Consider the following 21,539-nt stretch of genomic DNA (forward strand, 5'->3'; position numbering starts at 1 on the left):
AAGGAAAGGGCATGGCTCCAAGTAAGTCCTGCTGGTAGAAGAGGAACTGGACGAATCATCTGAAACAAAACAAAACACCTTCCTTGTGAAGCAGTGGATAATTTTGAGCCCAAAGTCAGCAATGCAAGTTCAAATCCTGCTCTAAGACACTTGTAGCTGGGTGACCCTGAGCAGGTCACTTAACCTGCTTGCATTAGGTTCCTCAACTGTTAAAAAAGGGAAAATACCACCACCATTTCCCTGGGTTATTGTGAGGACATATGAGCATGTGTGAAGCATGTTTCCTTGCTTTTTTTTTTTAAAAAGGTTTTTGCAAGGCAAACAGCGTTAAGTGGCTTGCCCAAGGCCACACAGCTAGGTAATTATTAAGTGTCTGAGACCGGATTTGAACCCAAGTACTCCTGACTCCAGGGCCGGTGCTTTATCCACTATGCCACCTAGCCGTCCCCTTCTCTTTTCATTCGACTTGTTCTAGGTCCTTTTCCACCTTGATCTTAGCCTGTTAAGATACCTAATATCCTCAACCTTAAGCCCTGGCTCCCATTTTCTACTTGTTGGCACACTTCCTGAATGCTGATATTTACAGCTCACTAAACCTGCCCCCTTTGCCAACTTCTGGATTTACTTTAAAATGACTTCATTCAGGCTAGAAACCTGCCATTTTTAATCCTTCTATCATCCAACATGTCCATTTCCAATTCTAAGTGTTTGGTATTAGATACTACAGTTCAGCTAGAGGAGCAACCTCATCCCAGCCCCCTTCTCACCCTAATTGGTTTCTATTTCTGCTGGCAAGTCTCTTAATCCATTTTCATGCAGCTTTTTAAAAATAATTTAACACACTCATCTGATAGTCACTCCCATATTTGAACTTCTTAGAGCCTGTGTTTTAAGGGCACAACTACTTTTCTAGTTGTGTTTCTTATTAATCCTCTTCATGTACTCCACTTTTCAGGCAAACCGCTAGCCATATTCTGACAACAAAGCCCTCATCTTTTCAGGGTTTAACTCGAGGGCATGTAGTCTTCATTATAAGTATTGAATCAAATTTCCTTAAAACCTTTCCTATCTTCTGCTCACATACACAAAACAATGCAAGGTCAAGTTGTCCTATTACTGTCAACTCTGAAGGCAGGCACTGGCATTGTTCATCTTTGCCCCCAAGGGATCACAGAAATGGTAAAGGCATTATATATGCTAAATAGAACTAAAAGAAAATTCATGTAGCAATTAAAATGTGTATGTAAAAAAGCAAGTCAAAATATAACATGATTTTAAGGCTTTTAGCTTTAAAATGTCAAGAACTCAACAAATAGAAAATAAACGCCAGAAAATAGGAAAATTAGCACAAATTAGGTCTTTAATCCTTTTAAATTATAAGTTCACAAACTTTTAAAAAGCACACCCAGCACTTGGTTCCTAAACTCTGAGGAAAGAAGAACTTTCTGAGGAATGTAAAATTAATTTGTTGAGATTTCAGACACTGATTTCAATGTACTTTTACTTTAAAATATAACTCCAAACATTTTCCCCGATTTTGAGGGCCAAATCAAATTACTGAGCTGGCAAAATAACTGTCAAAATGCCTACTAAAAATGGCTTAGTACCTTAAAGGTCTAAAATAAAATCCAAATCTTGGGGGAAATTATTAATGGTAGATGGATCATATACAGTATAGTACTTAGTTTCTTTTTGAAGTTCATATAATGGTTCAGAATAAACAGCACTGTATATATACCAGTGTGCCCCAAGGAAAAGTCAGAACAGCCAATGTGGGTAGCAAAACACCAATACAGGAACCCCAAGTGTACTTTTTTTCTCAAAAGATTATTATAAAATTTGTTGCAGAGAGATCTGTGGGTTTCATCTAATTGTTATATAAATCTCAAAGAGCTTTTCTCATAACATTTTCATAGTACAAAAGAAAATCCAGGTTAAGAAACAGATAAAAAAACAACCCAACAAAAATCACCCATAAATCTGTCTGGACAGTCACACTGTAGAATTTCCTGGAGACATTTTATTCATCAAACATACCTTTTAAGTAGCCAGGGTTTTTTAACAGATAAAAACATTATTCAAGATACTATACAAGAGTGCCTCAGAGGCTCTGTTCTTTAAATATGCAATACTAAATCAATTTACAGACCTTCCAAATTATTCAGTTCATTAAATAATGCATTTTCAAGCCAGGGTGAATTTTCTGTTGAGCCACTGGTTACTTTAAGCCTTCCAAGAAAGGTGGAAAAATGTGAAAAGTGTTTGAAGGAGAAAATATCCATTTAACAGTTGTGTGGCATTTGCGTGTGGGTAAGAGTTTTAAGACCATTATGGTTCTTTAACAACACCCACCAAAGCAGGTCTCAAGGTTCGCCCATGTAGCTTATACCCAACTTTGGTTACTAGTGCAATGGTGCCAGGCTCCTTCCCCTCTACTGGAGTATGGAACAAGGCTTCATGTTCATAGGGATCAAATTTGGCACCAACAGGATCAAGTTTGAGCAAACCATGCTTTTTGAACACTTTTTGAATCTGGACTTCAGTCATTACAAGACCCTCATACAGGTTCTTCAAATGAGGGTTTTCTTCCTTTATTTCATCTTTTGGGACACTTGCTGTTGCCTTTTCCAAAATGTCAGCAACTTCTAATAAATCTTTACAGAAACCTTGAATACCTAAAGAAAAAAATGCAATTGCACTTTAGTGTCAACTCGAAACTTTATAATTTTATACAGTAATGACAAATTTTATCTCTGTGTAAGGATAAATTTGCCAGCTAAAAAGTATTGAGGTAAGCTTGGAAATCAAGCTCAGGCTCTGGAACTTAACACCTGTGTGACTTAGAAAGTCATACTACAGGATCTACATCTTTTTCTCTATATAATGGGCAAAATACTTGAATTCCCTTCTCTCCCTTCTCTTATCTGATGATATACTACATAAATGAGATGCCACCACTTCACTATTCCCAATTTCCACATCAGTAAAAAAAAAAGGGGCAAAAACTAGATGACCATGAAGATGCATCCTGGTATTGATATATATGAAATATATTTATTGGGGGGGGGGGTGGCATGAAAACATTTATAGCCCCAAACCAGGGAAACTTAGAAAAACCAATTCTGAGGTTCTTCCGTATAACATCCAAATTGAAAAGATAACAAAAAGCAATCCCTTGTCTCTAATTAAAGTACAAAACTTGAGAATATGTTGCATCCTTCCTGGTGCTTAGCATTTGTCTGGGATATAGTTGTTTAATGACAATAATGGGGAGTACATTGATTAGTCCTATCATTTTCCATCATAGCAACACTAATCAGCAATGAAATGTGTACATGTGTTCTCTTGGGTATTAACCTCTACCTGTTCAGAGGGATGAAGTGATTTGGCCTGTAAGCAGAATTAGGATGGAATCCAGGTTCTCAGGCTCTAAATCCAATAAATAACTGCTTAACATTTACATATAATTACTATGTAAAAAGTATGCTTCAAGTGACAGAGCATAACCCTCAGCAGACACTCCCTGGGAAGTGCTGCAAGCACTTGCTCCATTTCCCTTCCCCATTCTGCTTTCCTTGGGTGAGTCCAATTACAAGTTTTCCAATTACATGTTCTCAGATTAAAAACAATTGGTAGAATTTCTATGGAAAACAAGTTTTATGACAAGTGCACTCTTGTGAATAAATGTGATAATTTTTTTTTGTGATTTAGAGAAGCACCCACCATATAATTTTGCTTCTTCTACCAACTTCTGACTCCTCCGCCGCAGATTCTCTGTATCTGCTAAGGCTCGCTTATACTTCTCCTAAGACAAAGAAAAACGCGGTTCCTTTAGCAGTAATTAAGAATTGATGTAATTTTCAAACAAAGAATAGAACAAAATGCCAAATTATGAAGCATTTTAATACTACTATTGACAATCCCTCTTTATTAAAAATAATGATGAAATCAAAAAAATCCCATTAAATAAAATACTCACACTCTTTAAATGACAAATACAGGATATTACTACAGGGATATTCCAACATTCCAAATTTTCCACTCAAAGTATTATCAAAACAGTTCATAATGCAAATGGGCATTTAGTTTTCAGATGCTTTTTTTGTGTATGACACCAAGGATCTAGGAAAACTCACTTGAATCTACCACCATCCCTCTCCATATCTTTACTCAACATACTTTTGATTCACACCTCTTAGCTCTAAATAGGAACTCAATGAGGAAATTGAAAGGCCCAGATTTTTCAATGCCATATTACAAACACATGACTAGATCCCAGACCTCCAGGGTTTAAAAAGATGACACTGTTATTCTAAATAAAAAATATGAAAATTGCCATATAACATGACCAAAATTGCCATATAACATGAACAAAAAAGAAACTGAGGCTAAATCTCATTACATATATTTTAAAAGTATATATTCAATTAAACAAATTAGTTCTTAAGCTATCTTTCTTGTATTTCCCTCTAAACCTATTTTTGATCTTTTCTGTGCATTTTCTTAAAATACTTTATTAACACTTTCTTTTCCTCTCATTTTTTTGGTTTATAGGATTATAATCAGTATGATTATACCTCACTCAATAAGTGCCCTTCAAATATCTTACCATAGTTTCTTTCAGCTGTTCTTCTAATTTGACTTTCTCTTCAGTTAGTGTCTTCTCTGAAGAGGTACTGTCTGTCTTCTGTTCATTTTGACCAGAGTCATCTTCTAAATTCTGACCACTATTTTTCTGTTTTGCTGCTGTACAAAGCAGCCTTGAAGAAGTCCTGAGGAAAATTCAACAATGGTAACAAAAGAGGACCATCAAAAATTTTCACCTTCATAAACATGAGAAATTTATTTTTACGATTAAACTGTAAATTTAGAGTAAAAAGTACAATGTCATTCAGTTCTATCTGTCACTTGAAATTTTCTTGACAGAGACATTCATGTGGTTTGCCTATTCTTTCTCCAACTCATTTCATAGATAAGGAAACTAGAGGCTAACAGGGTTAAGTGATTTGCCTAAGGTCATACATTAAGTGTCTGAGGCCAGCTTTGAACTCAGGAAGATGAGTCTTCTAGATTCCCCTGGTATTTTATCCACTGAGCCCTCTCATCCAGCCAGCACAAGATATTAACGTGCTATAACTGTATTACTGATCAAGCTAATCCATTATCTTTCCAAATGTTCCTTTAAAGCATATGACAATGGAATTTAAAGGGTAGAAGAGGTATTCAAGATCATCTAGCCCAACTTCCTCATGCTAAAAAGCCACTTCTTTAAAGCTCAACTATAAAGTCACCAAGAGCAAATATCTCTAGATCCTAGTTTGATATGTTAATGGCTTTGCCTCTAGGGTCTAAAGCAGTCCTCACTTTTGTATCCCAGGGATCAGCACTCACCCCCTCAGACCAGGATAATCCTCACCCTGCTTCAAATCTCTCCCAAATCCAATTCATTCTCTAGTCAGTCAATTTACAAGCCAACTGACTAGGTCACCCCTTATTCAATCAGCTTCAGGGGTTCTCTAGGGTCTCTAAGATTCATTACAAAGCCCAATTGGGGTCTTTGATTTAATTTCTCATCTAATAAAGGAATCTTTTCTCTAACATCCCTGACTATTGTCACCCAAACAACCCCAGAACCCTTCTCTTCAGTCAGTAAACACTTATGAAGTGCCTACCAGGTGCCAGGGACCAGGCAAAGCACTGGGGACAGGAAGCTCAAAACCTCTTGACAGGAGACTACATTCCAACATGTATGGATAAACAAGTTACATATGGGATAAATAGGAAATAATCAACTGCTGGAAGGCTCTAAGACTGAGAGGCACTGGGAATGGCTTTCTGAATTAGACAATTTAAATGAAGGAAACCCAGGAAACCAGGAAGAGAAGGAAGCACATTCCAGGGAGGGACAACCAGAGAAAATGCCTGAAGCTGAGATGGAAAGCCTTGGACAAGGAAGGGCAGAAAGGTTAGTGTTTGGATTAAAGAGAATGGGGGTACAGTAGGGGAGGGAAGCTGTAAGAATGGAAACAGAGGTGGGGGTCTAAATCATGAAGGGCTTAGAATGCTAGTTTATATTTGATGCTAGAGGTGATAGTCACTAGAGTTTACTTAGGGGGACAGGAGGGAGTTAGAGGGTGAGATGATAAGAGACGGACAGAAGGAGAGTGAGTGTGATGGTCAAATCTGTAATTTAGGCAAATACATCGATAACTGAATGAGAATAGGCTGGAGTGGTGAAAAATAGTACAAGCATGAGGAAATGAAGTTCTGAACCAAAATGTGTTATCAGGGAGCCAAAGTTGAGATGTTAGAATGTGAAATCCATAAGCCTTGTCAACAGATTGGACAGGAGGGAGGGATGGTGGTGGGATATGAGGGGTGTGGAGTGTGAGAGATTAATAATAAGGAGTTGGGAATAACACCTAGGATTCCCATCTGGGTGACTGGGAAGATGGTAGTGCCCTCAACATTAACTGAGGAAGACTGAATGGGGCAGGGTTTGAGAGGAAAGATTATGAGTTTAGTTTTGGATAAAAGGGATTTGAGATGTCCCATTTAAAGTTGTGAAACTAGAGGGCAGACTACTTCCAGAGAGGAATCCTATTCATAACTTCAAAAGCACAGCCCATTTCATTTTCTGGCAGTTCAAATTTAAATATATAAATATATTTTCTGTATATTGGTTAAAAGAAATCTTCCTCCTTCTAACTTATGGGTTAAGTTTTCCCTTCTGGGGCAAGCAATTTATTCTCTTACATTTTAAGAGTCAGATTTCTTTTTGAAAGACAGTTAAAGGCTAATCATTGGCAGAATTCAAGATTAGAAACTGTGGTACAAGACTAAATTCAGAGCTCCTGGGGTTCAAAGTGGAGAAGAGGAAAATTACAGTAAAAGTTTGCCCACAAACGGTTTCCCAGTGATTTTCCTCTAATGACTTTCTAGCTGAAACCATGAGTCACTTGCTGGAAAAAAAAAAACCTTTCAACTCAAGGATTAATGCTTTTCTCACTATATTTTTCACATCCAATTAGCTATTACAAATTCAGCACTACTCATGTGCAAGTGAAGGTGGCTTTGTAAAGTTTTAGTCTTGGCAATGGACCAAACCTTTTGATGACAAAATGCCAAGAGGGGTCAACATTTCTTTGTATCAATACAGTAGCACCGATCCTGAGTTGGATACATAGTAGCCAGCCTTCAGTAATAGCCTACTTAATTAGATACCCTCTATCCCACTTAACTCTGAGAGCAAGGTGAGACAGAGAAAGTCAGAGTGATAACCCTTGGACTGTGGCTTTCTATTACACTTTTTTTTTTGGCTAGGCAATAGGGTTAAGTGATGTTAAGCCCAAGGTAATGAGTATCTGCGACTGAATTTGAACTCAGGTCCTCCTGACTCTAGGACTGGTGTTCTATTTGTGCCACCTCGCTGTCCCTATTACTACACTTATAACTGTATCTAGATGTAAACTTCTAGGTTAGTACAATACCCCTGTGTTCTTGATTTCCCAATGTAAAGGTGAACACAGTTCTGCATCTTCACGTCTTAAAAAGCTCCTTCCCTTCCCCCCAATTTAGTGACCACAGTTAAAATAATAGTATTTCAGCACTGTAATAAAGGGTCAATCACTGTTTCTGATGCAACAGAGAAATTTTGGGTATGTTGCTCTGAAAATACTTTGTAATCCTCAAATACATTTTAAATGAGAAATTATGTTTGTGGACATGTGCATTTACTCTTACAGGATTTAAAGCTACTTTAAGGATTCAGACGCACTTTTAGCGACTTATGTTATCAAGAAACTAATTCTCTGCTAAAAGATGTAACAATGTTGATTTGAATCAGTGTAGGAAAAAGCAGGTTTGATGTGAAGACTGTTTTAACGTCCACATAGGACAAAGTATTAAAAATTGAAGAATGTCCATCAATTGGGGAATGGCTGAACAAAGTTGTGGATTTGAATGATGAGCAGGCTGATTTCAGAAAAACCTGGAAACAGGTAGATGAACTGTCGCTTACTAAGTGAATAGAATCAGGAGAAAACACACTATTCAGTAACAGTAACAGTATTCTCAGGGGGATGGAAAAATATGATCCAAATGCAGAGAAAGAACTATGGAGTCTAAATGCAAATTGAAGCTTTTTTATCGTTAACTACTCTTATTCACTCTTCTTTCACACGACTAATGCACATGTATATAACACATGCATATATCATATTGCTTGCCACCTTGGGGAGGAGAAAAAATTGGAATTTGAAATCTCATAAAAATCAATGTTGAAAAAAAATTAAAAAGTCAATGTTGAAAACTATGTTTACACGTAACTGGGAAAAATAATATGCTAAATATTTACATTTAAAAAAAAACTTTTAGCAAGTTCACGACCTAAAACTTTCCGACTGTTTTCAATTTTACACTTGAAACACTTGACTGGCCAGGAAACTACAAAGGCAAGGGTCACGTCTTATTTGTCTTTGTGTTTTCCCTAGAACGGGCAGTTATGGGTGGAATTCCTATTTCACAACACCCTGCCAAAGCGCAGGTCCCGGGAGGTGGAGTCTCCGGGTCCGGCAGAGCCGTAAACCCGGGGGGCTCGCTGCATTCCGCACGCGGCCTCCCCCGGGCCAGTGGCCGGGGCCTCGGCGCTCGTTCCTCAACGTCTCTTAAGCTCCAGGTGCGTCTGACCGGGAGGCGCTGTGACAGTCACACGGGGGAAGCGGCAGGCGACAAGGCCCAGCAGCTCGGGCCCGGCGGGGGGACCCTCCCCGGGCGGCTGCGGCTGCGGCTGCTGCTCCCGGGGGCTTGCTGAGGCCACAGCGGCTCCTCCGCGGGGCCGGCCCCGGCACGGGGGGGAGACCAAAAGCGGCCTCCCTCCCCGGAGGGGGCCAGGCCGGGCGCTCCCGCCCCGGGTCCCCAAGGCCCCCAGCGGCCCGCGGAGGCCCTTCCCCTCCCGGCCCCAGACCCAACAGTTAGCCTCCAGCGGCGCCGACGGCTCCGCCCTCCCCTCCGGAGGAGAGGCCTGCGGGCTCTTACCGGAGCGACAGGGCGATGGCCGGGAGAGTCCGTCGCGCCAAACCCGAGCACTGCGCCGCCATAGCCGCCCCTCAGCCCCGACTTACCCCGGGCACTGCGCACGCGCAACGGCGCGCACGTTCGCCTCAGCCGAGCCTCGTCCTAGCGCGAGAGGGAGGCGCGTCCGCCGGAACGCGCCGTCCCAGGTCTAACCACTCAGCGTGCGTCCTCCGCTTGACGGACAGAAGCTACTCCTCCAATCCTCGCGTCCTACGGGCGTACCTACCCGCCTGTGGGCGTGGTCTGACGACGGCGAACGAAAATCTTCGCCGTCATTCCCCACCTCCCTACGGTTAAGGCTAGGAAAGAGGGGAAAGGTGACGGGAAGTGGCGAGAAACGTTTCCGGGTCGGGGCGGAAGCCAAGCGAGAACCAATAGAGGGAAAGAACGAAAACGCCTAGGCAACTAACTACACGTGCGGCTTGCCCTAACCCGAAGAGACCTCTGGGGTCATCCGGCCCTCCCCTCCTCATTGGATGTTAGAAGAACCGGAAGAAAAAAGAACCGGAAGAAAACCCTGATAGTGAACTAGAGAATCCACACCTCGCTTTCCGGTGGAAGCCGCGGTCCCAGCAGCCGGAGAGGGCAGAAACCGGGGCCTGGGCCGGGGCGCCTCCTTCATCCACCGAATACACCTGTGCACTCGAGCCGTGCTGGGGGAGAAAGGAGCCCGCCACGCCGCGTGACCCAGGACCCTTGGCGGCGGGAAGGGAAGGGCCCGGGCCGGGCTTCCCACCCGCGGAGCTAGGAGGCTCGTTCTCCCTGAGCATCGGCCGTGCGCGGGGCCTGGGGAGGGCAGCACCGGCCGAGGCGCTGCTTTTTACCACCCTCCATTCACCAAATAGAATTGAACGTTGTTTACGTAGTGAAGGGCAGAGTAGGAGCGCTCGGCGTTTTAGCGGGAAGATGGTTTAGACTTCTTGGCCAGGTGAATCTTTTTAGTAATGTACAAAAAGCCGTCATTGGTACAAAAATACAAAATAAATATTAAGATTCACCTGGCTAGTGGCGCAGTGTGTGGAGCACCGACCCTGGAGTCAGGAGTACCCGAGTTCAAATCCGGACTCAGACACTTAATAATTACCCAGCTGTGCGGCCTTGGGCGAGCCACTTAACCCCATGGCCTTGCAAAAACCTAAAAAAAAAGAGTAAACACAATACTCCCCCCTAATATAGACCCTCATGAACAATAAAGAAAAGAGGAAAAAAATTAAAATTAAAAAAATAATAGGGGCAGCCAGGTGGCGCAGTGGACGGAGCACCGGCCCTTAGCCAGGTGAATCTTAAGAACTTGGGCTCCCTTTTCTGTGTCTCTCCCGGCTAGAATGTAAGCTGAAATTAGGGACTCTGTATAGGAAAACTTACAACATTTATTCATTCTTTTCCACCCAGCAGAGATCAGTCGCTGATCATTTGAAGTATAACTTCAAAACGGTTGAATTAGGGGCAGCTAGGTGGGGAAGTGGATAGAGCACTGGCCCTGGAGTCAGGAGTACCAGAGTTCAAATGCAGCCTCAGACACTTAATAATTGCCCAGCTGTGTGGCCTTGGGCAAGCCACTTAACTCCACTGCCTTGAAAAAAACTAAAATAAACCAAATGGTTGAATTAAATATAGACAAGCTGTATTTGTACAGTAAAGAACTCCTATTTGAGTCCACAGACCATTTCACCTCCTGTTATTCTATTGTTTGGCCAAATACCTTTTTATACTTCGGATAGAGTTCCAGAAAAACAGCAAAACACTCCATATTGGGCACCTGCTCTAATGAGTGGGTGCCTGTCTTCCCATTACCCTTGGACATCTTGTACTACCACTGTTGTCCATTCCACAAGGAAATTGAGTCTTCGTTGTTGTCAGTATTGTTTTGGGCAGACATCATGGGTCTCTCCTAAGCAGACTGAGTGAAACTTAAATGATAATTTTATGTCATTTTACAGTCTCCAAAACAGTAAGTACTTCCAGCCTGTCACAGTGTTATATATGTTAACTATTATTATTAATATTGTTATTATGCCTGGGTCCTACATCTTTCCACCCTCCACAAAAAAAAAAATTTAGTGACTCTGGGATTGTTCAAATCTCTTTTTCTGTTTTAATTTTGCTTGTGGTGTGTACACACTCACATACATCATTCCATTCATATAACTACCAGAGACATTCATTATTCATCTATGGCAGCTGAGTTGGATTATGCAAATTGCCCTGACTGCCTTTTGGAGATCTCCACAACAGGGACAGCCGGAGACTAGAGCAATGAACTTGTAGTAGTTGCTCCCAGAGTAAATATCTGTGACTCAGAGAAGGGGGAGCCCCTTGCTTTCTAAGTACCTACTATGTAGAAAGCTTTATGCTACACCATCTTGGCAGACAAATTAAACCAGGTTGAGGGTAACAAATAGATTCAAACCTATTAATGAATTAGGGTCATGTCCTCAAGTTTATAAAGATGTTGCCCAAATGAATAGGCAGATGAGAACAGTAGTGGCAGCTGAAACAGGCACTGTGGAGCCCTTAGGGCTTGGTCAGATAGCAAAGACTAACTGACCTTTGGAGTCAGGAGGACAGTTTCAAATCTGGTCTCAGATGCTTGATGTTTACTGGCTGTGTGATTTTTGGGCAAGTCACTTAACCCTGATGTCTCAAATCCAGGGTCATCTTCAGTCATCCTGATTCATATCTGGCCACCAGACCAGATGGCTCTGGAGGAGAAAGTGACACTGGTGACTTAGCATCCCCTCACTCAAATTCAGTTTATGTGCTTGTCATGGCATCATCTCCCTGATGCCATAGTCTTTAAGAATGAAGGACAAACATCATCATCACAAAGATGCCACTTCATCCTGGGCCTCAACAGTTGCCTTGATTTTTGTCTTGCCGCTGGACTTTGATATCTCTGGAAGACAGAGTAAGGCTGACAACTTTGTGCAAACTCTGATTTAAAGTGAAGACAAAACCCCAGAATGTCATTGGTCCTTTTTGAAAGTGAAGGACAAGGAAAAAAGATAAGAAAAAAATTGCACAGGTCCAACCCTTCTGAAGAGCAATTTGGAACAATGCTCAAAAGCCAATAAACCTGTGCATACCCTTTGATCTAGCAATACCACTACTAGGGCTATATCCCAAAGAGATCACCAAAAAAGGAAAAAGACCACATGTACAAAAATATTTTTAGCCTTTTTTATAGTGGAAATTGAGAGGATGCCCATCAATTAGGGAATGACTGAACAAATGTATATGAGTGTGATGGAACACATTGCTCTGTAAGAAATCGTGAGCAGGCTGACTTTTGGAAAGACTTGCATGAATCAGTGCTGAACCAGGAGAACATTGTATACATTAATACCTTCATTTTGTGATGACCAGCCATGAAGGACCTAGCTCCTCTCAGCAATTCAGTAATCAATGACAGTTCTAAAAAACCTAGGATTAAAAATGCCATCCACATCCAAAGGAAAAAATATGGAGTCTGATTGCAGTTCAGAGCATAGTATTTTCACTTTTTAAAACTTTGTTTTTTAGTCCTGATTCTTCTTTCACAAGGTGACTTATATGAAAATATATTAAACATGATTGCACATGTATATATAAGATTGTTTGCTGCTATGGGTAGGGAGGAGGGAAGGCAGGGTGATAGAAAAAAATGGAATTCAAAAGCTTTCAAAAAGATGAATGTTGAAAACTATCTCCATATAATTAGAAAAAATAACATTAAAAAAGTAAAGGGCAAACAATATAAAAAGGGAAAAAAGGAAATAATTCCTGGTGTCAGAGTTTTTTATGTACTACTTTGGAAGTGATGGCAAAACAGCATATACACAGGTAAATATAATATGAACTGGAAACTGTAGATTAAAGGGAATATTCAGAAAAAGTGCTGGGGGGCTATTTAGGGATCGAGAAAATACTTTGAACTGGGCAAGTTCCATGAAGAAGGTAGCACCAGAAGTGAGAGTAAAAGATAAGAATTCTTGGCATGGATGGCAGGTGTGAAGGTGCAGAAACAGATGATCTTGGCATGCCACTGTTTAAAAAGGACTAATGTGAAATAACACTTGAAAGGGAGGTTGCAATCAAGGAGTTTTGTGTTTTGTCCTAGACGTTTTGAAGAAATACTTGTGATGAAGTAGTCCAATCAGGCAGTATTCAAAGGGATTGTCCATTGGTATATTTTACCAGTGTGCAAACAGTTGAACTTTGCTTGAATTATTTGCCTGCCTCATAATATTATCCTAATATTCACAAGTGGGTTAGGGAATTTAAGAAGTCTCAAACCAGTTTTAGAAATGAGAAGTTTTAGACTCCCAAACCATGGTGTCCTTCAGCTTTTATTAGCAGTTTCCATATTTTAGTACTTTAAAAAATTCATGATTTTATCTTACCTATACAGATCTTAATATTTCTTTGTTTAGTTAACAATCTTCATGGATTTCTGTGACCAAAAACTAATGATATTATAAGTCTGTATTTAACTATTTTTTGACTAACACAATCTGACACCAGACTCATATTCCCCATGACTAAGCATTGTCTGTGCACAGTAAATACTTAAGCCTTGTATAGATCATTCAGAATTTGTGCTTCATAGAAATAACCTTTCAAGAACCTTGCCTACTTTGCAGCATCAAAGAATTTTAATGAAAGGAAGATTATTAATTCAACTTATCTCAGTTTATAGATGGGAAAGTAAATGACAGAAAGGAAAAGTGACTTACTAAAGGTTATGTAATTTATTAGTAATGAACTTGGACCAGAACCCAGTTGTTTTTAAAGCCCAGGCCAATGTATTTTCCACTATTACACACTGCCTTAACATATTGTATAATATTTAACCTGGTCATGATAAAATACCACTGCTTCATGTTCACTCAGTGAAAAAGAAATAGATTCTATGAAGGGGAAATTTTTTTCACCCTTTTGTCCTTACACTTTTTCATCATTTTTCTCTCTTCTCTCCAATTGAAGTTTAACCTTCTCATTTGTCAGATAGACCCAGAGAGGGGAAAGAACTTGATCAGGTCTTATGATTAATGGCACAGCTGGATCTAGCACTCTTCTTTGTCTTTTCCGCATAGAGTATATGCTGTCTAATGAAATTATTCAAGTAATTGGTAGATATGTTAAATAGCACTGAATATCAGCTTGCTGCTTGTCAGGGAAAACAGAAGCAAAATAAAAAATGAGCAATTCAATCTTCTCTCATTAGTTATCAATGTCTCATCTCCCCCCAGCAGAGATCCAATCCCTTCTTTTATCCACCCCATTTTCCCAATATAGCACAAGTAATACTTTTTTGTTGTTATTGTTGTCCCTTGGCTTTCCTCACCAACCTAATTATGAACTTTAGTATTAAGACACTATTTTTTCCAAGATCATTCCACTCTTATGTTCATCCTCTGTTATCTGCACTTGCAGCTACACATTTTTAAAAAAATCTAAATTGGTTGATGGGGTCTCTCAGTATTTCCATTGTCATTTTTAGGCAAGTCTCATTTGTCTTCCTCACAGGAGTTATTTTGTGTCTTCAGAACTTCACTGATAATAAGGGAAAGAGGAAAAATTCTAAAATATTTTTCCCACTCTCTTTTTGATGGAGAAGAATGGAAATCGCTGAGATGGCCATCAATTGTGGAATGACTGAACATGTGGTATATGATTGATAGAATACTACTATGCTATGAGAAAATATGAGCTCAGTGGTCTTAGAAAAACAGACTTGGGGCAGCTGAGTGGCGCAGTAAATAGAGTACTGGCCCTGGAGTCAGGAGGCCCTGAGTTCAAATCTAACCTCAGACACAATAATTGCCTAGTTGTGTGATCTTGGACAAGTCACTTAACCCCATTGCCTTAAATAAAATTTTTTTAAAAAAAAATCAAAGAAAAACAGGCGTATGAAATAATGAAAAAATTATCAGAAACAAGGGAACATTATTGTAACAGCTGTATTGTTATAAGAATAACTTTGAATAAGTCATTTTGATCATTATAAATATCCAAAGGACACAGGATAGAAGGCACTATCTGCATCCAGAGAAAAAACTGATACATAGAAATATTTATAGAATGTTTTTACATATATGTGTAAATATATACATATTTGTTTTTAATGGAAGTTTTCACTGGGTGGGGTGGGAAGGAAACGAGAAAAGAAAAAAAATTATGTGACCACTGGAATGTATACCACAGTGAGACATCAGAGGAGGCATGGGACTGGATAATTTCTTCCAGTTTTGCACAGCGCAAAATTTTTTTCTTAAAGTAATGAGGATTAAATTCAAGCTCCCAACAATCCATGGGAGAACTTTTTATGTGGTGTGTTTGGGAGCTCCTTCAGCACTTAAAGGAGAGAATTGGTTCTTTGTAGTAGTCTGAGTTCAAAAACATTGTGGTTAGTCTTTACATTTCATGAATAGTATTTAAAGGACCAAGATAAAAATCTATAGCTGGAGTATATGAACCTTCATTCTTGTTTTTTTCAACAAATCATCGCTAATAATAAAACAGCATTAATGTAGTGTTTTAAGGTTTGCAAAGTATTTTACCCAGCTTATCCCATTGAATCCTTATAAGAAGCTAGTAAGGTGGGAGCTGTTATCTTTATTTTATAAAAGAGGGAAGGTTAGGAGACTTGCCTGGGGTAACATAATTTAACACTTGATTTGACCTCAGGCCTTTCCTGACTCTTAAGTCCAGAACTTTAGCTACTATACCATCTAGCTGTCTTCTGGGTGTGGTACTTTCTGTGTATTCAGTGCTGGGTGGGGAACAAGATACACAGAATTTGTATAAGGTATATGATCTCTGCCCTCATGAAACTTAGAATCTAGTAAAAGAAGGAAAAAACACAACTACAATTCTAGATATTTGGTAAGTACATTAAAGAGGTAATAAGTTATTTTGACTTTATAAATACCAAATTAACTATCAAGAACATATGAGGAAAGACACTACATCTGGAGAAAGAACTGAAAAGTAGATGTATAGAATATGTGTATATATATATATATATATATATATATATATACAATACTATAGAAATAGATATATACAATAATTATACACACACACACACACACACACATATATACACCTATTTTTGTCTTATAATAGCCATGGGAAGAGGGTAAAAAGAAAAAAATTACATGATAATTTGTTGTATATTTGAAAGGAAGATATACCTAGATAGTAATTTATATAAATTCAGTTGAGTAAGAGGTGAATTAATTAAAGTGTGTTTTACTCTATTGAAGGAATGCTCGCATTGTTTTTATGTCTTCTAAATTTTAGTGCCATGGGGGAAAATCCTTCTTGCCTTGCCATCATAACAGCTCTGGTTGCAAACAAAGTGCTATATAAAATCTTTCTGAGAAGGTTGTCAACAATAGCAGGGATTGCCAAAGGCTTCATGGAGAAGGTGGCCTGTGAATTCAGTGGGCAAAGAGGAGAGAAAGGACATTCTAGGAACTAGCAACAAAACCTGGAAGCCAGAGATCATCAGAATATGTGCAGGAGAAAGAGATTTGTCAAATTTGGCTTGAACATTGGAACCCACTGTAGATATTTGAGCAGTAGACTGGCAAAATTTTATAAAACATATGGGAGAGGTAGGGGTTGGGAGAGGATATGATAGGAAATATAGTTTTTCCAGTTAGAAAAGAGAGGGCTGAAGCATCATGGGAGGTGAAAGACTGGAAACTTTGGAGCCCCAGGGTATGAATGTGCAGGAGTGAAGAGCTGGTTATATTGAACTGTTAGGAACCTTTATACATTGGCTATACATCATGAGTTTCTGGAGCCTTGTCTAGCTTACTGACCCACTCACTTTAAGGAGTCACCTATCTGGACAAAACTTGCTGTCTCACTAGGAATATGTATATACATACATACATATATACATATATATATATATATATATATATATATATATATATATATATATATATACACACACACACACACACAGTTGGACAGGTATATGAAGGGTGGATTGGTGTAGGGAGTTGAAACAAAAAGACACTAATAGACTAATGCAGTAGCCCAATCAAATCAATACACATTTATTAAGTGCTAAACACTGATAGCTAGTCCAGGAGGATAATAATGAGGCTCATTACCCTGTAAATGTTTAAAGACTTCTAATAGGCTGAAACAATGATGAAGAGTCTTATCAAAGGCATTGAAAATATTCACCCTCTTTATCATGTTTGCTATTGCTATTGTGCTGCCATCTAGTGGGAATAGTATGATGTTCCAAAGTGGTACCAATATTTCCTGCTTGGTTTCTTCAGCCACTTAGGATTGATAGAGAATATTAGGTTCATTAGAAATTCACAGGTAATGATATTTTGAAGCATTCTTAGTATGTAAAACAGAATATCAGTGCTAAATGGGCAATTAGGTAGTAAAGTGAATAGAAGAGAAGATCTGGAGTTAGGAAGATTGACCTCAGATAAGTACCACATCTAGTAATAACTAAGCAAGTTATTAAACTTTGCCTCAATTTCCTCATCTGTAAGTGGGGACAGTAATAGTACCTACTTCACAGGGTGGTTGTGAGGACCAACTGGAATAATAATTGTAAACTGCCTCATAAAAACACTATAAAATACTATTATTTTTATTATTGGTGTCAAAGGAACTCTAAAAGGCAGAATTTTTGCGTTGAAAGTAATTGTAGAGATAATTTAGCACAATACCTTCAAACTCACATTTCCATTTTACTGTTGAAAAAAATTGAGATTTGGGGCAGCTAGGTGCCGCAGTGGATAGAGCACAGCCCTGGAGTCAAGAGTACCTGAGTTCAAATCCTGCCTCAGACACTTAATAATGACCTAGCTGTGTGGCCTTGGGCAAACCACTTAACCCCATTACCTAGCAAAAACTTAAAAAAAAATGAGATTCAAAGAGAATTAGCTAACATTTTTGTAATATTTTAAGGTTTTCAAAGCACCTTATATTATCTCAACATTGCCTATCCAAGAGGTATGTTCTCTCTACTTTTATAGATGATGAAACTGAGTTGAGTGACTTGCCCAGGGTCATGCAATCAGTGTCACATTTGAATTCAAGTATTTCTGACTCTAATTCCAATGTTCCATCCACTACCCCCAGTTACCTACTACATACATAGCTACTTCATCCACACCCTATATGAAAAAACCCCCTACAACTCAAAGAACTGACCCAATTCAGGCAGGAGTTCCACTCAATCCTCTGAGGCTGATGAGAATTTTTCTTTTATTTTTCAAATATTGCTTGAAGGCCTAGTTCCCCAGTCTCTTGGTAACCCATATTGCCTGCTAGCTGGCATTTCTTAACAAGTCTTGTACTCTGAAATTCAACTGGGATTTCAGCAGCTTGTTTGTCTACATTCTTCAAGAGTCCTCATTTAAACACAGGAATGTGAGCATTATGTTCCAGTCCCCAGAACAAATGCAGTATCAAGTGCATAAAAAAAGCTGTGTGGCATTTCGTGCCTCCAAACAAGGGTTTTTGTTATTTGTGAAATGTCTTTCAGGTGAAGGTCCTGCAAATTGTTTAGCTAATCTGGTTATTTCAAATCTGAAATAAAAGGTTCAGTGTCTTCATTCCACATTCAGAGTGAACAGAAATTGCTATGAATGGAACAGAATTAATATATTACCTTTTCCTCCACAATGAATGGGACATTCCTTGTAATAAAAATATCCACCAGAAGAAGGCCACAGATGTCCTTGTGGAGGAAAAAAAAATGTTGCATAGATTGCTAAAAGAGGCATTATGGGATAGTGATAGAAAGTTAGTCTCTGAGTCAGGAAGCTCTACCCACACATCCTAACTGTGACGTTGGTGTGAAACTTATAGAAACAGGAACTACTACATTTCACTGTTAGGGTCCCTGCAGGAGATTTAGAAAGCAACATATTAACATTACCTACAGTTGATTGTATTTTTATTTATTTTTGTCAAATATTTCCCAGTTACATTTTAATTTGATTCAGCTGTACTTAGGAGTGTTGTGAGCCACAAGAGACTATTAATTGTTGAGCTGTTGCTTATCTGCATGGTAGAAGGAGTTTGCTCACCAGGGAGCTCCCTAGGCTGATTAAATCAGTTTTGGATGGAAAAAAATAATGCAAAGCTTCAAGTAAGGTATTCTAATCAGATGATAATAAAGAAAATGCACAAGGATACAATGAAATTATAGGATTTACCTATGAACAGTTTAAATGAAAACTATAACCTGTTGGCCATCAAGAAATTAAGACTGGGAATCTAATCCATTGAAATGGTATAAACCTTTTCTCTTAGTGGGAAGATGCTTTATGTTTTGATTATACTACCCATGCAGACTTTGAGAGGAGGACAATAGATATGGGCACAGGCTTACTCCACAGGACAGTGAAGAGAGAACTTACAACTCCATATCTGAATCCCTAAGAGAATAATGTGAATATTGACATGGAAATATAATTTGAATTTGAGGATGATTAAATTGCCCATAATAAATCTACTTACTATAGTTTAAATTTCATTATTTCTCCTCCCCCAAATTGCCTATCAAAGTCAGATATGGCATTCAAGGATGTTGATGTTCTTTCCCTAAGCTGCTTTCTAGACTTCTCTTGCTCACTATTCCTTTACCCGTATCCTGTTTCAGTCAAACTAGACCACCCAATCTATCCCTTGTTTGGGCCCCATGCTTTCATCTGTCTAAGAAATAGGAAAAACAAAAAGCACCTCTTACCCCTATGGTTTATGACTTTTCACTGTCTTCACCTGTTGAAATGCTAGGCTTTTCCTTTTTTTTTACAAGGCAACAAGGTTAAGTGACTTGCCCAAAGACACACAGGTAAGCAAGTGTTAAGTGTCTCAGATTGAGATTTGAAATCAGGTCCTTCTGACTCCAGGACTGGTACTCTATCCACTGTGCTATCTAGCTGCCCCTAAATCCTAGAATTTTCAAAGCTCAGTTCAAAGTACTATACTATTTCTTGACCAGCCCAGCTCTAAATCAGATGTGATTTTTTTTCCTTTTTCTGAACTCATGGAGCATTCTGTACTTCTCTTTCATCCATCCTCTATTTTTATATTGTGATCTTTTTATGGGCAAGTTTTAGCTAGACTTCCCCTAGACTGTTTTCCAAAGGCAGGGATTTGCTATTGTATATTTTCTTCAGCAGAGAGCCTTGCACATAGTAGGCCCTTGGGAAGTATTTAGCTAAATGAGAATAATTCTGCTCTGTTAGTAGAGTCTTTCATTAGAAAAACTCAATGATCCATGGGAAAAAACATAGCATTATAGATAGAACACTGGATTTGTAGTTAGAGGTTATGGATTTGAATCCTGACTCTACTTGTGTGACCTTGGGGAAACAGGGAAGAAGAGAGAAGATTATGAGTGTGGGGTTATAGAGTAGAGCTGGGGGGGACCCCAGAAGATGTCCTGCTTGCTTATGGATGAGGGAAATGAGGTCACATGACACACAAAGGAAGGATTTGAACTGAAGTCCTTTAGTTCCAGAGATAGTGTTCATTCTATTGTCCCATGATGCCTTGAGGGTAGATGTGCTTAATCAGATGGACATGGACCTTATGAATGGATCTCTGGGAGAAATTCATGAACCTGTATGGGGAAAAAATGACATCTTTATTTATACTCACTTCTATCACCATACTGCTCCTTGACCTAACAAAGGTCTAGAACTCTGCTCTAGCAAAGTCACAGTTCTTATCTATATAGTGTGCAGTATATAACATAACCCCTGAATATCTGTCCACAAGCTGAAATCTAATCTATATTGGGGATGGCATTGTATGTATATCATGAGCAAAAAGTACATTCTCATTAAGACTGAATTCTCACTGGTCAATTCTCTATTATTTGCATTGTTTTTGAATAAGTGAATGTGAAGATCTCTATTAGGAATAGCTCCCTTTGATTGATATAGACACATATACATATGCAGACACACATATATATATGTATATATATGTGTGTGTGTGTGTGTGTGTGTGTGTGTGTGTGTGTGTATAGTAATCAGCTAGGTGGCACAGTGGATAGAGTACTGGGACTTAGAATCAGAAAAACTCATCATCGTGAATTCAAATCCTCAGCTTACTTACTAGTTGAATGACTCTGGGCAAGTCAGAATCCTGTTTGCCTCAATTATTCATCTGTGAAATGAACTGGAGAAGGAAATGGTTTTCTTTGCCAAGAAAACTCCAAATGGGATCATGAAGAGTTGGGCATGATTGGAAAATGAACAGCAACAACATACGTATGCATATACATGTATATTTACTTTCGTAGCTGTTCTGCTTATGTGTTTCCCTCTGAACTTCTATGCATTCAAAATGTTTAAATGACATTCTTTTGTTTCTTTTCTGAAACACCATTGTTCCTTCCTAGTCTTTTCTAAATTACTCTTCCTTCCATAAAAAAAGAGAAACATAATCCTTGCAACAAATAAACATAGAAAAAT

The 21,539-nt window shown here is 39.0% G+C and overlaps 1 protein-coding gene across 1 annotated transcript; it reads right to left on the reverse strand.

Annotated features, from left to right (window-relative positions):
• Nucleotides 1-1,338: 1,338 nt before the first annotated feature.
• GRPEL1 (GrpE like 1, mitochondrial) lies at nt 1,339-9,125 on the reverse strand. The gene is made up of 4 exons (XM_074229833.1): nt 9,037-9,125; nt 4,610-4,772; nt 3,724-3,805; nt 1,339-2,675 (listed from the first exon to the last, which is right to left on the reverse strand). Exons 1-4 carry the CDS (start codon nt 9,096-9,098, stop codon nt 2,329-2,331), a joined length of 654 nt encoding a protein of 217 aa, XP_074085934.1. The 5' UTR covers nt 9,099-9,125; the 3' UTR covers nt 1,339-2,328.
• Nucleotides 9,126-21,539: the final 12,414 nt, after the last annotated feature.

Source organism: Macrotis lagotis, chromosome 3, assembly GCF_037893015.1.
Source record: "Macrotis lagotis isolate mMagLag1 chromosome 3, bilby.v1.9.chrom.fasta, whole genome shotgun sequence".
NCBI classification, from domain to species: domain Eukaryota; kingdom Metazoa; phylum Chordata; class Mammalia; order Peramelemorphia; family Peramelidae; genus Macrotis; species Macrotis lagotis.

Bases quoted from the DNA above. Each gene is read 5' to 3' on its own strand.
- GRPEL1 (XM_074229833.1), bottom strand. From the start codon at position 9,098: ATGGCGGCGCAGTGCTCGGGTTTGGCGCGACGGACTCTCCCGGCCATC. The intron at 3,806-4,609 runs GTAAGATATTTG...TCTTTGTCTTAG, and splicing joins AACAGCTGAAAGAAACTATG to GAGAAGTATAAGCGAGCCTT. The intron at 2,676-3,723 runs GTGGGTGCTTCT...TTTTTTCTTTAG, and splicing joins AGAAGAAGCAAAATTATATG to GTATTCAAGGTTTCTGTAAA.